We start from the raw sequence: 13,808 nt of genomic DNA on the forward strand, positions 1-13,808 counted from the left end.
TAATGATTCTATGATTCTATGATTATCAGCTGTCACTGGTGTTATTGTCATATACAATTTTCTATTGAATATTAAGCATCAATAGAAACTAATTTCTACTGTACACTAAGCTATTTTATACTCCTATGGCAAATGAATATAAAATAGCTATATTCCTCTTTTTTCTAGGTGGGTTACAATATTTTCAATTTTCAGGTAAGTCACAAAGGTCCACAGAGAAACAAACCAAACTGAAATTAAAAAATTCATAAATCTTAAGGACTTCCCAACATGTTCTTATTTATACTGGGTTGTAGAAGCCATACTGTTTCCTATCAATCGAGCAGTGATCCAGGTTTTCAGCTTTCTAGCTACACTCAAAAGCTACATTTGCAGAATAAATATTAGCAACGAATTTTAGTACAGCTGAAAATAAATATACAGCTTATATTCGGCAATGAAATGAAGCTGAAGTTAACAGTGAGTTACTATGTAAGATTAGTTCTAGGAATGTAATCTTTACAGATTCTTTGTCAGATTGATTTAGGCAGGCACAGCTCGCTATTCTGAAGCATGCATCTCTACTTCAATAAAAAAATGTAGGGGAATAAAGTTGGCAAGAGGCAACACTATTCCATGCCACCACCCTAAAACAGAATTGCTTCAGAATATTCGGAAAGACTTATAGTTGAAAGGAACAGAGGCTGCAGAAAAAGCTCAAGCACATAGTTACAACAATAACAAAGCAATTCATCTATGCCATGCAAGCACTTAGGTGTAAGGCTAAAAACAACAGAGTAGGACACAAAAAGTTGTTTTAAATGTGCAGTATCAGTTCCCCTTTGGATAGTCAAATTTGCTAGATTTTTGCCTTCATCCCCACTATTATCTGGCAGCCACCACACCGATAGCAAGTGGCTCCCTCCAGCGACAAAGCTAATGCTGCTTCTTGGGTCATGCTGAACAGCAGTGCAGCCAGCATGCTCTTCCTCCCCTAGAGACTGGGAGCATCACCTTCAGAAAGGGATCAGCCTCCACCACCATCGGGCCTGGGATCTTGAGTCTGCTTCCAAACCTGAGTCTGATCAGTCTTGAAAGCTGCCGTAACACTATAAAAGTACAATAAACTACAAGAAATACCAGATGATTACAACGGATCTGTGTATTGGATGTCTAGATAAATACATCCTGGGTGTGTGTGACAGTGCAACAGATCCTGCACCTTTAAAACTCGAAAAAGCAGATAAAAAACAGTCACCTGAACCTACACTACAGCATATTAATAAAAATGTATATATTGAAAAATGCTAAATATATATATTAAAATATATATATTTAAAGAGAGAGATATAACAAATATTTGACATTTTACAGCACATAGGAATACCTAATATACGTGCCTTGTAGTTCTCGCAAACGTATTGGCGTCATTAGAATTTAGATATCTCTTTACATGGGCCATATTCATATCTCAGTCATACTGGCATAAATCTGAACTGTTTCCATTATCTGTTGACTATGGAACTGCTCTGGTTTAAACTAGTGTAACTGAGATAATTTAGCCTCTTGCTTTATCAGTTTAGCAACAAAATTATTTTTAAGCTAGCAATTAAAATTTTTCAGTTTTCTCCCAGAAGTATTCAACATATACAAGGATATAAGCTATAATGTAGTGTACATTGTCAAGCTTAATTAGCACAACACATGTTATTTTGCTCAATGCATTGCAATCAAACTAAGTTTCGTTTATTTTCCTGAATGACTTGAAATCAAGACTAGATTTAGGTCTAATAAGGTATTTTTTTCAAGCAAGAAAATAAGCATAAGATTTTCCTCTCTTTCTTTTTGATCTAAGGAAGTTGTACTTATCAGTCCTATATGCATTATCTAGTGTAACAGGATATAATTTTCTCTATATTTATTTAGTTATTATTGTTTGTTGTCCTTTAATGACATTATAATTGCAAAACTTAGTGATTTTATTTCTTTGGTTCCTAACAATCTAGAAAGACCAAAATGCACAGAGAATAGCATATTGCAAAGTTTATCAGACTGACCGCCAGCTGGAGGGACAACTTGGTCAAGTAATTTCATGCTCGTTTTCTTCCATATTTTCTTTATAACTGCTCTAAGTTCTTCATTTGCTTGTTCTAGGTTACCTGTGGCAATGAAATAGAAAAATGGAAGATGGCAATTACGTTTCAACCAGCTCCAATGAATCATCCTTTGGCTATTAATTAGCTGTATACACATAAAGACTGTGATAAGGATGCTTTGCAGCAAGCCTAAGCTACCAGAAGCAGCAGATAACAATACTACAACAACTAAAGAGAAGAAAGGGTGTAAGACAGCGAGCTCCTGGGGCTTTCAAATCAGTCTCTGGAGTACTGCAGAAGTCAACCACAATTTCCAGATCTTGGCTTTACTCTGTCACTGCTTAATACCTTCTGCTTAAATTGTGCAGAAAGTGATGTCTTGCTCTTTACAAGCCACTTCTTTCTTGATCCAAAGCTGATCCTTTATTTGTTTAATCATACTAATTACTCAGTTGTACAGGCTTGAAAGTTCAGGCAACTGACTACTGAGCAGTTTTTCATCTCTTGCAATGCTCACCTAAACCACAGTGATGCTGGAGGGGGCTTAATCTAATCAGTTTGTTATTGGCAGTGGAACTCAAATTCTGCTGAGAATAGCAGAAGACACAGAACAGAAACTAGTAAAAGATGGTAAAATAATGAAAAAAAGTATGAAAATAGAAATAAAATTCTTTGAAACATGCCACTATTTTTTAAAACTTTTCCCTCTTTGATGCAAATGACAGAAATCCATTCAAACCAGTCACAACTGGCCTCAACCAAACTGGGGATGTTGCTTTCAAGTGTGCAAAAGTTGAAGTTGCACCAATGCAGGATCCAAGGCACCACGTTAAAGAGGAGTGAGGAAGGAGCATCTTGGTTGGACAGAAAGGGGAACTCATTCATTCCTTGCAGTAGAACTCCTGTTATGCCTCTGCTACATGTTTTTATCTGACCAGATAAAAGCATATAATAATTTCTGAGATTTCTTGACCTCTGGCCTCACTATCCCTTTCCTTTCATTTTCTAAGAAATCATTCCTAGCAACAGTGAATACAACCCATGATCCAAAAGCAAACCAAATCCAGTGAGACTAAGGCAGTCTTACTCATGTCCATCAAAATGAATAAAGTAAATTGTAACTTTTCCTTATTGTACCTTCTGACAAGTGCAGTAAAGGCTTTACAGCTAAGAACCTTACCTTCTGTTTTTATCTTTAGAGCAGTCCTAACCAAAGCAAACAAAGTAGCATTGAACATGACGGTTCCATCACTGTTTAGTGGCATATTCATGGCTACTAACCTCTGTAAATGAGAAAAGGAAAACAAATTTTGATGCGGCTTTGTTTGAAAAAAACCTCCTGTAATGTTCACTTCTAAAAAGCTGATATATTCAAAGAATAATATCCACTGAGAGACATAAAAATTATATGTGTTCAAAAAAAGTTGTCTTCCATCCTAGCTGCGTATAATAACCACGCAATATCGCTTCTTTCTGATATTAATCACATGTATGCTTATACAAAAGCTAAAACTGTCCAGTAGTTTTCATGAGCTATTTATTGAGTTAATTTGCAAGCACTGAAGTCCAGTCCTTGGCCATGACTATAAGTCACACTATGCAAGTATTAAGGACAAATGCAGTTATATAAGAGCATGCACTCCAGTTGCAGTCATGTTCCAGGTTTCCCATGGGTTTCTCCAGCCTCATGCTCCATGAAGAACCACAGCAGCAGGTCTGTCTTGTATAAGCTGATTCATCTCTCAGGTAACTCTCCAGTGATTCTGTGCATCTCTTATGGTATCTACACTGAATTAGTGTGAAAGAGGCCTTCCTCCTTGGATTAGTCCATCTCTGCATTAGTGTTCATCTTTTGGAGCAGTATCGCTGTGACCCTGTCTGTCAGAAGAACACTATTTAATCTATCAAAATCTTTTCCTAATATCTGACTCGGATTTTCTTCTATTGTAGTTTAAAACCATTACTCAATTGGATAATTTATCTTAAGATATAGATATAGGTTTGCTTTAAGTATGCCTTGTGGCATTCCATTTGAACGCAGTGTTTTATATGTCAACGTACCTATTTATAAAACAGATATAAAAGAAATCCAAATGACAGTGGTGTTGTAACAATCCTTTAATTAAAAGGCTTGATCTTATTCCTACTGAAATTGCTAAAACCACAATATCCATAGTTCTGAATTCCTCAAATAACGTAATAATTATTCATCTCCTTTGTGTTGCTTTTCAACTTTTATATTAAAATGGAATTAATCCTCATCTAAATTACAAATCGTGCCTGACAAATTCTACATCATTTTAAATTCCCTTTAATTTTCAGTCTTCTCACTCACTGCTACATATTGTATTGCACACCATTATTCACTTCAGCTTGGTTTATCATCTTGCAGTCCCCACCTTTCAATCTCATTTCATAGAATCATAGAACAGTTTGGATTGGAAGGGACCTTTAAAGGTCATCTAGTCCAACTCCCTGCCGTGGGCAGGGACAGCTTCAACTAGACCAGGTTGCTCAGAGCAACATTTCTATGTTTCATGTGCAGCAAACTTCTCATGAATGCGACTGTAAAAGTACTGTATCAAAACTTAATTGTCAGTTAAAGTAAACTACAACTCTCTTTTCCCTGGGACTGAAGAGAAATCGGAAATGTCACTGGCTTGAAGTAGTCTTATATGTGACACTGGGTCACTAGAAATGCTGGGATGAGGTAGTTCATATACGTGACAATAATAGGCTAATGATAGATTTAAAGACCGACCCCTTTCATTTTCATGCTCTGTGAAGAATTTTACATTGGTGGTAACTACTCAAATGAGTAGACTGAAAGAAATTACACTAATTTTGATGGCTGAAGTTAAGCCTCCCAAAAAAATGGGAAAACTTGAGAGTGAAGGAGACCTTGTGAACAGACAGGATTACTGTGCATACATGACACATATTGGGCAGAACTGAATGAATGAATGAACTGTGAGAGAAACCCTGAAAGAAATTAGGGTAAAACCTACCTTGCAGGCCACTCGGTGAGGGCATAGTTTGCCAAAACCAAGTGGTGGCTGAATGCGTCTCAGTAATGTAACCACATCAAGATGTTTTATCCTTCCCCTAGAACCAACACACATCAGTTACCAAACATACACCCATTCCCAAAGAATATACTATGCTCTGATTTTATTGTTTTTACCAGACAAATCTTATAAGAGAAATGATCTAACTTACTTTGCTTCAGGGTCATATTCTGACCATATCCTTTTGAACTCATCCAAATGATGGGGACCCAGAATAGACCAGTCACGTGTCAAATAATCAAAATTATCCATAATGACAGCCACAAATAAGTTTATAATCTAAAAAAGTAATTAAGAACAATCTGCCTTAATTATTTTGAAATTAAAAAAAAAAAATCAATCAATAAAATAATTTTATAAGGTAGCAGGTTAAGAATTCAAACAAATAGATTGATCTCATAAACAATGATTTTTGGCAAATATCATCAAATACCACAGAAAATACTTGCTAACCATTTAACTGACTAACTGGAACTCTATCAAGTAATGATATGACAAGAGTGTGATTCTGTCTTAGAGTACTCAGTCTTTGACACAGGCTGTAACATGGTTTTGTTTCTTTTTCTTATTTGCCAGATCCCACCACATCAAATTAAAGAATGTATCCAATACATGTATTTGACACAGTGTAGATCTTGGGAAACAGCTTTTGTATTAATAGGATTCAATGTCATGACAATAAGACTTCTGCATACGTTTTGTTAACACAGAAGATGATACAAAATAGCAGAACATATATGTTTACATTAGTTCACAGAATTCTGTTCAACCACCCTCCTTTTGCAAGGAACAGTACTGTGAACAGAACAAATCAACCAGCTTAGACCAGACACCTGCAATGAGGAAAAACATATTTCAAAGATTATTTTAGAGCAAATAATCCATTATGCCATGGATTAGGGAGAAAAGTTATCGTTCACATCTCATGTGCCACGGTTTGAGCACACTTGTAGAGACATGAATCCAAATTCTGCTAAGTTTAAATAATACAAATAGCATTACTAATACGTCAAAGGAATTGCAGCTTTATTATTAATAAATATTTAATGATACTATTGAGAAATGCATGAAATAATAGCTGATTAAAAGACTGTTAACTTAGCTTTCAAACGTGCAACCAACCACTCCTGCACATGTGTAGTCAGAAGAACACTTTGCACATGGGAATTTAGAATCATAGAATCATAATTAGGTTAGAAGGGACCTTCAAAGATCATCCAGTCCAACCCCTCTGCAGTGAGCAGGGACATCTTCAAGTAGATCAGGTTTCTCAGAGCCCCGTCCCACCAGACCTTGAATGTTTCCAGGGATAATAAATCTACCACCTCTCTGGGCAACTTGTGCCAGTGTTTCACCACCCTCACCGTAAAAATCAGCATAAAATACAGGATTTAGGACTGTGTATGGAAAAATATAACCTTGCAAAAATATTTTAGATATGGGATTTTCAATCGTTCTCTGAACCCACTACTCTCTTAGTTCAGAAGAAAGTCAAAATGCCAAAGCTCATTTTTGTTAATAAGCACAAGCGAGACTCACCAAAAATGCACACAGCATGTAAAAACTGATAAAATAAATGATGGCAAAATTGCTTCCACATGTGTATTCTTCCCCTGGATTATAATCGGATTCTGGGTCACAGCGTTTTCCAGGCAAACATGCCAGCATGATTTCCTGCCAGGCTTCTCCTGTTGCACACCTTTATAAGGTCACAAAGATAAATTAAGCATTATTTGATCAAAACAGATTAAAGATGTATTAATTCGTTAAGTTCTGACAAAATGCTTGGAGCTGTACAAGCACAAATGTGAAGACAGATCGTGAACTTTTCAGAGCAGGAACTAATTAAAAAAATACAGAACATGTTTCAGAAATTACAAGCATAGATCTGACATTGCAGACATGTTTTATAAGGTTTATAATGCATCATAAAGGTTGCATGTAAAAATTTAAACCCCAAACTGTGATTTACAAGTTAAATACTTATTGCAGTAGAGCTGCTGTGTACAAAAGCAGTGTTGTGTAAGAAAACCTACCACAAAAGTTGAAAGTATCTACTTGTAAAAGATTAATTGCCTTTTCCTCAGCATGGTTGAAGAAATGCTTGTCTCTAACTTCTGCTATTGCATTTTTTGCATAGTTGGGTAATGCCTGTGTACAGACCCATGATTTCAAATATTTAAGAGACGGATACATATTTATGACATCTTTGGCTGTGTTCAGTACCTAGTTTCAAAGACGAAAGTCTTTACATGCTTAAAGTGACTTAGATCTCATTGGGTGATGCCCTTGGTCTCAGATAAGGAATGACCCGCCAGTTTTGCCAACCAGGTTAGTAACAATGCATAGGAGCCAAGTGGAGTTACAGGATCACAGGAAAGAGAGCTCTCAAGGTTGTCACCTTTAGAGGCAGTCCTGTTCCATGTCATTCCCTCTCCTTGCTCCAGGAGATTTGGAAGCACCCCTGGCAATCGTTTACCCTCTTCTTAAGCTCTCTAATGATGGAGATTCTATAATCCCCCTACGTCAAGATTTAGCTACCTTTGCCATCAGAAAGTTTTGCCTACTGCTTATCTGATATTTCCCTTCTGCAAGTTAGACCCTCTATTTCTTGTCATCTCTTCAGCAAATGTAAAGAAGAGTTTATTTCTTTATGTTTGCAACAACCTTTCATTTTTTCAAACTGTCATGCTAGCTGTGCTTCTAAAGCATACAGTAAGGGCACAGTCTTTTTCATCTTTCCCATCTTATCGCTTACACAGTGATATCAGGGCTGACTATGTTTAGGCTCTACCTGAGCCTAATAACTCCATAAACGAGATGTTTCACAATAGCTGTAATGAGTTTAGGTCTGTATCACTTGATTAGAACCCTGCTGTGCCAATGGACACTCAGCATACAGCCATAGAGAGTATGTGCTTGTTACGCTAAATTGCTTCTCACTTGCAAACACATTTTGAACAAATCCATGGCACAAGAGCTACAGACATTTTTCATAGATCAATGAAATGGGTTGCATTAAGTAAGAGTTAAGGTTTACTCACCTGAAGAGAAGAAGCACAGCTTGGGGGAAAGTCTGAAAATTGTTGTTTCTGTTTATTTGATTGTTGTCCCTCATGGCCACTTTTCCAAACACCTACAATAGAACAGGATTTTGACTTTGATCCTAGTGACCTGTACTGTCAGAAGCTGTAGGCCTTGCAGCCTAAACTTGCTTCAATATGTATGAAAAACACTTTCACAAATACACTTTCTTTACTCTCCTTAGTTTTTCCTGATAATGATGTAAATGCAGTAAATTTATCACATGTACAAGATAATTCTTAATCATTTAATTTAGCATCAATAAACCATTATAATACTAATACATGTTCCTGTATTTCAGGTGAGAAAACATTATTTGTTTTAAACTAATACCTAGAGTTCTTTATTGATACTAAAGCCCTACTGCGCTAAATATTGTACATACTTGTAGTAAGAAATAATTGCTGTCCTGAAAACGTCGAATCTAAATAGAGAGAGAGATGCAAAGATGGAAACCAAAGCACAGAGAGTCTGAGCATCCTGTCTCAGCCAGAGATGGAAATGAGTTCTGTTCCTCGAAATTAAACTGCAATTCCTTGGCCACAAGACCATTCTTTTTCCCCAATATAACACATTTACATCCTCTTACAATACAGTGAAGGCTGTTACTTAATTTAGAGATATTAACACCATTATGTTCTGTATACATGCTGCTGGACTGTAAGGACATTAAGTTGCTTTTGGATAAGTGATGAAGAGGAAGAATCCGGAAACAAAACCACTCTCCATAGCATATTTCTTCTATTAGGACCTCCCTTTGTGTTGATCTGAAGAACATTACAACTTTAAAAACAAAAGAAAACATCTGTAAAGTTTTACGGAATGCAGGGCTATCCTAAGGCCTTATGATAGGGGTGGGGGGAAGAAAACTGCAGCCCCAATTCAGGATACCTAACAGGAACTTCTGCCAAAGTGTTGATGGCCACCCAGCCATGCTCCTCAGGCACCTCCTTAGGCAAGCACTAGATCTCACGGCTGGCACAGAGACTGCCATGCAGCTCAAACTGCAATTCTGATCACAGCTCCACGCTCAGTGCCTTTATCTGCTGCTTTCCTGCAGTCTGTGCAGTGCCCGCTCAAACGGCTATCCCATCCTCACACTAGTAATGGCCCAGAAGTAGGAATTTTAGGAACAGTTTCCTGACAGGTTTCTCCTACCTAGCTGTCTCTGGTTACTAAGACTGGAGAACCTGTTCTGCCCTCACAGCACTGCTGCTGGTGTGAGGAATGGTACCTTCATCCCAACAGCACATTTTTACATTTTAAGTTATCAAAATCCTTTCTGTGCTTGTACATCTTGTACATATATCCTACTCTTGATTAACCACAGGCTCAGCTGTGCCTAAATCTTTAGTCAGATTCTTTTCATATGGGAAAGACTTTTAAAAAAAAAAAGCTGGAGTTTTAATGCCTGATTCCCAAAACAAGTCTATAGTAAAAAAAAGCCATGCATTCTTTCATACATTCATGCATAGGAATGAACTTCACAGTACGTGGAAGAGGAGTGGCTCTTTTCAGCAAACCAAGATATTATAAGCTCACACCAAGCTCTTCTCTTGCATCTTTTTGGATTTTCTGACTACCAAAATCGTAGCCAAAAAAAGATTTTTACGTTACTCTGAAAGCTCTGCCTTATATATAGCACCACTATCAAAGGAATGTTTCAATAAGCACCTTAGTAAACAAGCCTCAGAGTAGCCAACACTGTACTTTTGTTCAATGCTAAAAAAATTCTATAATTACCTGCATTCCAATGACAGCATAGATGAAGAACAGCATTGCTATCAGAAGGGCAACATAAGGCAGAGCCTAGAAACGGGACAGGTGCATTGTTTTTTAATAATTTCACACCATAATTTCAATTTCCGTTTACAAAAATAAATTCTCTGTACAACACAGGCTTTTCCAAGGTTTTTCATCCTACGCAAGTGCTTAAAATGTTATTACCCGTCACTCTTAATATTCTGCCGCATACAATGAGGCACAAGCTTCATTATTTTTTAAATTACTTCTCCCAACAGTCCACGGGGAAGAATCATCTTTAGCAGTTTTTAATTTTATTTTCATTACTGATTCTGACAGCACAAAGATACTTCCTGCTATACAGTTAGAGAGTTCCATTAACTTCACATTCATCAGAGTTTTCAGGAGCAAGGATTCAAATATCTGTTTGTTACACTTATGAAATCAGTTTTATATAAAAAAATAGATTAAATTCCTCTTTTGTAGTCATCTAATAAAATGTGTGGAAGTATGAGACCTGTGTGTGTCAAACCTATCTCATCCCTTTTAGATATAACAAATATTTTTTTATGAAGCACCATAGAAATCTCATGGTAACGACAAAGAATGACCCTTGGATTCACTGAAGTAACTGGTGAAGTTTATTTTGGCATTAGTATGCAAATATATTTAAAATATCATTATTGATAGCATGAATTTGAAAAGAAATGTTTTTTGCACTCTACAGGGTATTGCTTCATAAAAATTGGTGTAAAAATGGTTGTAATTATAAAGCAAATGCAAATAAATTTTGCTAACCTGAAATGACTTAATAAATGTCCACAGTAAAGTTCTGATTCCTTCTCCTCTGCTAAGCAGCTTCACCAACCTCATCACCCGGAAGAGACGGAAAAAAGTGATGGAGATTCTAGCGCTGTCTTCAGAGTTCTGAAGAGCATCATGGAGAAGTCAAACCAAATACAAACTCAAACATGCAACACTTCCAGAAAAACAACATCAAATGCAAAGGTGGAAGAGGTAAGAGTTGAAAATGTATCTTGAGGGCCTTTTCACCTTAATAAGCATGATATGAAAGGAAAAATTACATGCTAAAAACACAGGACCTGTAGAAATGCTTCACACATCACATGCATTTCCAAGTTTTCTGGTTTGTTAATAAGGATCATATTGGGTTTGTTTGTAGTAGACTTCCATAGTACATTGACAATGAATGCAAACCACTGCATAACATCTTTGTAGTAAGACAGTTATGAAAAATACAGAAAAAATTGGTGGAAAATAGACATGGTAAAAAGAATAAACTCAAGTAGAGGTAAAACCACTGGGGTCAGTTTACTAATCTTACCCCAGACTCATCAGTTGTGACTGTTTCAGTTGGCTTTGGCTTTAAGAAATTAAGAACATTAAATATTAAAATCAAATAAAAGATCAAAAAAAATCATCTTAACCATAAACAGAAGGAAGGACATTTTTCATTTCTAAATGTAAATGAACATCTTTCAACTCCATATACTTCCTGAACAAAACATTAATATCCTTATTAAAACCTTCCCTTTAGCATTTTATGTTGGCTGACTCATATTAAAACATCGTTGGCTGACTCACACTAAAATGTGCTAGTATAAAACATGCTTAGAAGACTCAATGGAAAGTAAATATGAAATAAAATATCTGCTCCTATGTAAGCCAAACAAGATTAGCCATTGACTTCCACAGGTTGTATGAAATCGTAGCAGTAAGCCTAAGTAAAACTCAAGAACAAAGCTTTGGGGTCAAACTAGCCTTTCAAGGTCCCTTTTCTGTTGTGCTCTTCTTGAAGATTAATTACTCCATCACTGGAATCTAACCATTTTCAAGTAATTGTGTTTTACATCACATCAGGAGCTCCCTTAAAGCAAAGTAATTCACTTGAGTTAACTCACTCAGTGATGAACATTGGGTTTTGCAGTGCTTAACAAGGACAGATTTTCACTCTGCCAAAGTGATAGACAAACATTTTTAGCACAATGACACGAAGGCTAACCCTCCCACAGAGATGCAAGTGAGAAGGCAATACTTGTACTCTCTCACCATCTACAAAGTACTCATATACCTGAGCTGACGTAACAGCATCAGGCATGGAGAAAGGGCTTCAGGATTTGATTGACCCTTTTGGAACAGATCTGTACAACCCTCAGGAGCTACAGGGAGGAGAGAGGCACACACCAACTTCTGGTTCACAGAGCCAAACTCTATGTTCTGTGAAGAAGAAACTCACTTCTCGCTTTATAATGTCTCTGTCTGTCTGTCTTTGGAGAAACTGTCTCGATATCCTAAATGTCAGACACTTATCAAAAGCAGTTAGCAAAGCTTAAAGGATCAACTGTCCTCGCTTGCCTGTGCACTGACAGATTCACAGCAGCTTCTTCCAAAATGGAATGGAAGTGTCCTTAAAAACTTTATAGAACTAGAACAAATGGGATTCTGGATGTTAGATCCTAGTGATGGGTCTTACTCTCTTACCTAAAATATCCTCCTTTTAAAGGAGTACCTTTCAACAATTATTGTCACATACAGCGGCAATAACCATGATGCCTCCTTAGTGCTGCTTCCAACACATCGTGGATGCATCAGACTCACTCTCAATACCATGCTTCACTGAGTAAAATCTCAAGTATTGCTGTTACCTAAGATAAAACTTGGGGAGAAGGAAAGGAAAAGAGAGGAGCTGATTTGGCTGAAAATAGTGGCAGTATATTATACAAACATACTACAGTAAAAAAACCAAAAACAGGTAGTCCTTTGTTAAAGTTAGATTATTAGCAGTATTTATTAAAATACTAATTGTTTTGTCTATTTGTTTTTGCAAAACATATATAATATAAAGGTATCACAAGGGGAAAATGAGGTAAAAATAACTGTTTGTTCAACTACATGCTATCTACATACATATACATTACTGCCCTGCCAGGATATCACTATTTTCTGAAACAAAGAGTTTTAAAACTGTTTTAGGGTTTATTACTAAATTGATGCATTAATATTAACCAAAAAGCAGATCTCCTCATTAGACTTCAGTAAGCAGAGTATTTGTAAAATCAGCTGTAACATCTAAGCTTTGTAAGCACTTACATAAAATACAAAAAAAAAAATGCTGCCAATGACAGACAGTCACTGCATTAGAAATTCCCTGCGTATTTCAACAATTTAAAGTAAAACCACCAAAATATAGATTAAGGAGAAATTCATAATCACAAACGTCATAAATGCCAAAATATCACAAAACATGGAAACAATCTTGCAAAGCTGTCTACCTACATCAATGACAAACCTGTACTAGTGTACACAGACCCATATTGCTACTGACTTTTTGGTGCAGAAAAAAGCTTTCTTAGCTGAAACTTTTAAAGAAATTGCAGACGAAGCCTGAAATTTCATATTAATCTCTGGTGACTGACTTATGCTGAGCTTGATACTGTCTTAATCAGTAAGCGAACTACTTAATTATTATTCAATATTTTGTATCATCAAAAATTAAATGAAGTATTTGACAGATACAGAAGAGATTAAATTACAGTATCATCACAAATTGACACTAAAAAAAAAAAAGAAGTAAAAAGCTGGGGTTTGCATTTGGGAGTTTTTCCCATTAGCTTTTATAGGAGAAGGATTGGGCCCCAAATAAGTCAGGAACAGTATTAGGATAGCAATATGTAATGGGATAGATAAGAACAGAACAAGGATACTTTAGTCCTACACATTTTTATTTAATTGCTTTCCAAAAGAAAAAACAATGAGTATGCATTATGATTTGGTTATGAAAAAACCCTCACAAAAGGAAAAGTCAGGAAAAAAAACC

The 13,808-nt window shown here is 36.3% G+C and overlaps 1 protein-coding gene across 1 annotated transcript in view; it reads right to left on the reverse strand.

Annotated features, from left to right (window-relative positions):
- Positions 1-993: 993 nt before the first annotated feature.
- The window catches only part of LOC104074873 (voltage-dependent L-type calcium channel subunit alpha-1D), a gene marked incomplete at both ends in the record, with an annotated part of 93,641 nt that continues 80,826 nt past the window's right edge, over positions 994-13,808 (reverse strand). The window contains 10 exons of the mRNA XM_009575168.1: positions 994-1,088; positions 2,037-2,138; positions 3,256-3,358; positions 5,084-5,180; positions 5,295-5,422; positions 6,683-6,842; positions 8,188-8,279; positions 9,971-10,036; positions 10,769-10,897; positions 11,316-11,354. Coding sequence (XP_009573463.1) covers positions 994-1,088; positions 2,037-2,138; positions 3,256-3,358; positions 5,084-5,180; positions 5,295-5,422; positions 6,683-6,842; positions 8,188-8,279; positions 9,971-10,036; positions 10,769-10,897; positions 11,316-11,354 — 1,011 coding nt within the window. The remainder of the gene's footprint in view (positions 1,089-2,036; positions 2,139-3,255; positions 3,359-5,083; positions 5,181-5,294; positions 5,423-6,682; positions 6,843-8,187; positions 8,280-9,970; positions 10,037-10,768; positions 10,898-11,315; positions 11,355-13,808) is intronic.

This window comes from Fulmarus glacialis, unplaced genomic scaffold, assembly GCF_000690835.1.
Source record: "Fulmarus glacialis isolate BGI_N327 unplaced genomic scaffold, ASM69083v1 scaffold10593, whole genome shotgun sequence".
NCBI classification, from domain to species: Eukaryota; Metazoa; Chordata; class Aves; order Procellariiformes; family Procellariidae; genus Fulmarus; species Fulmarus glacialis.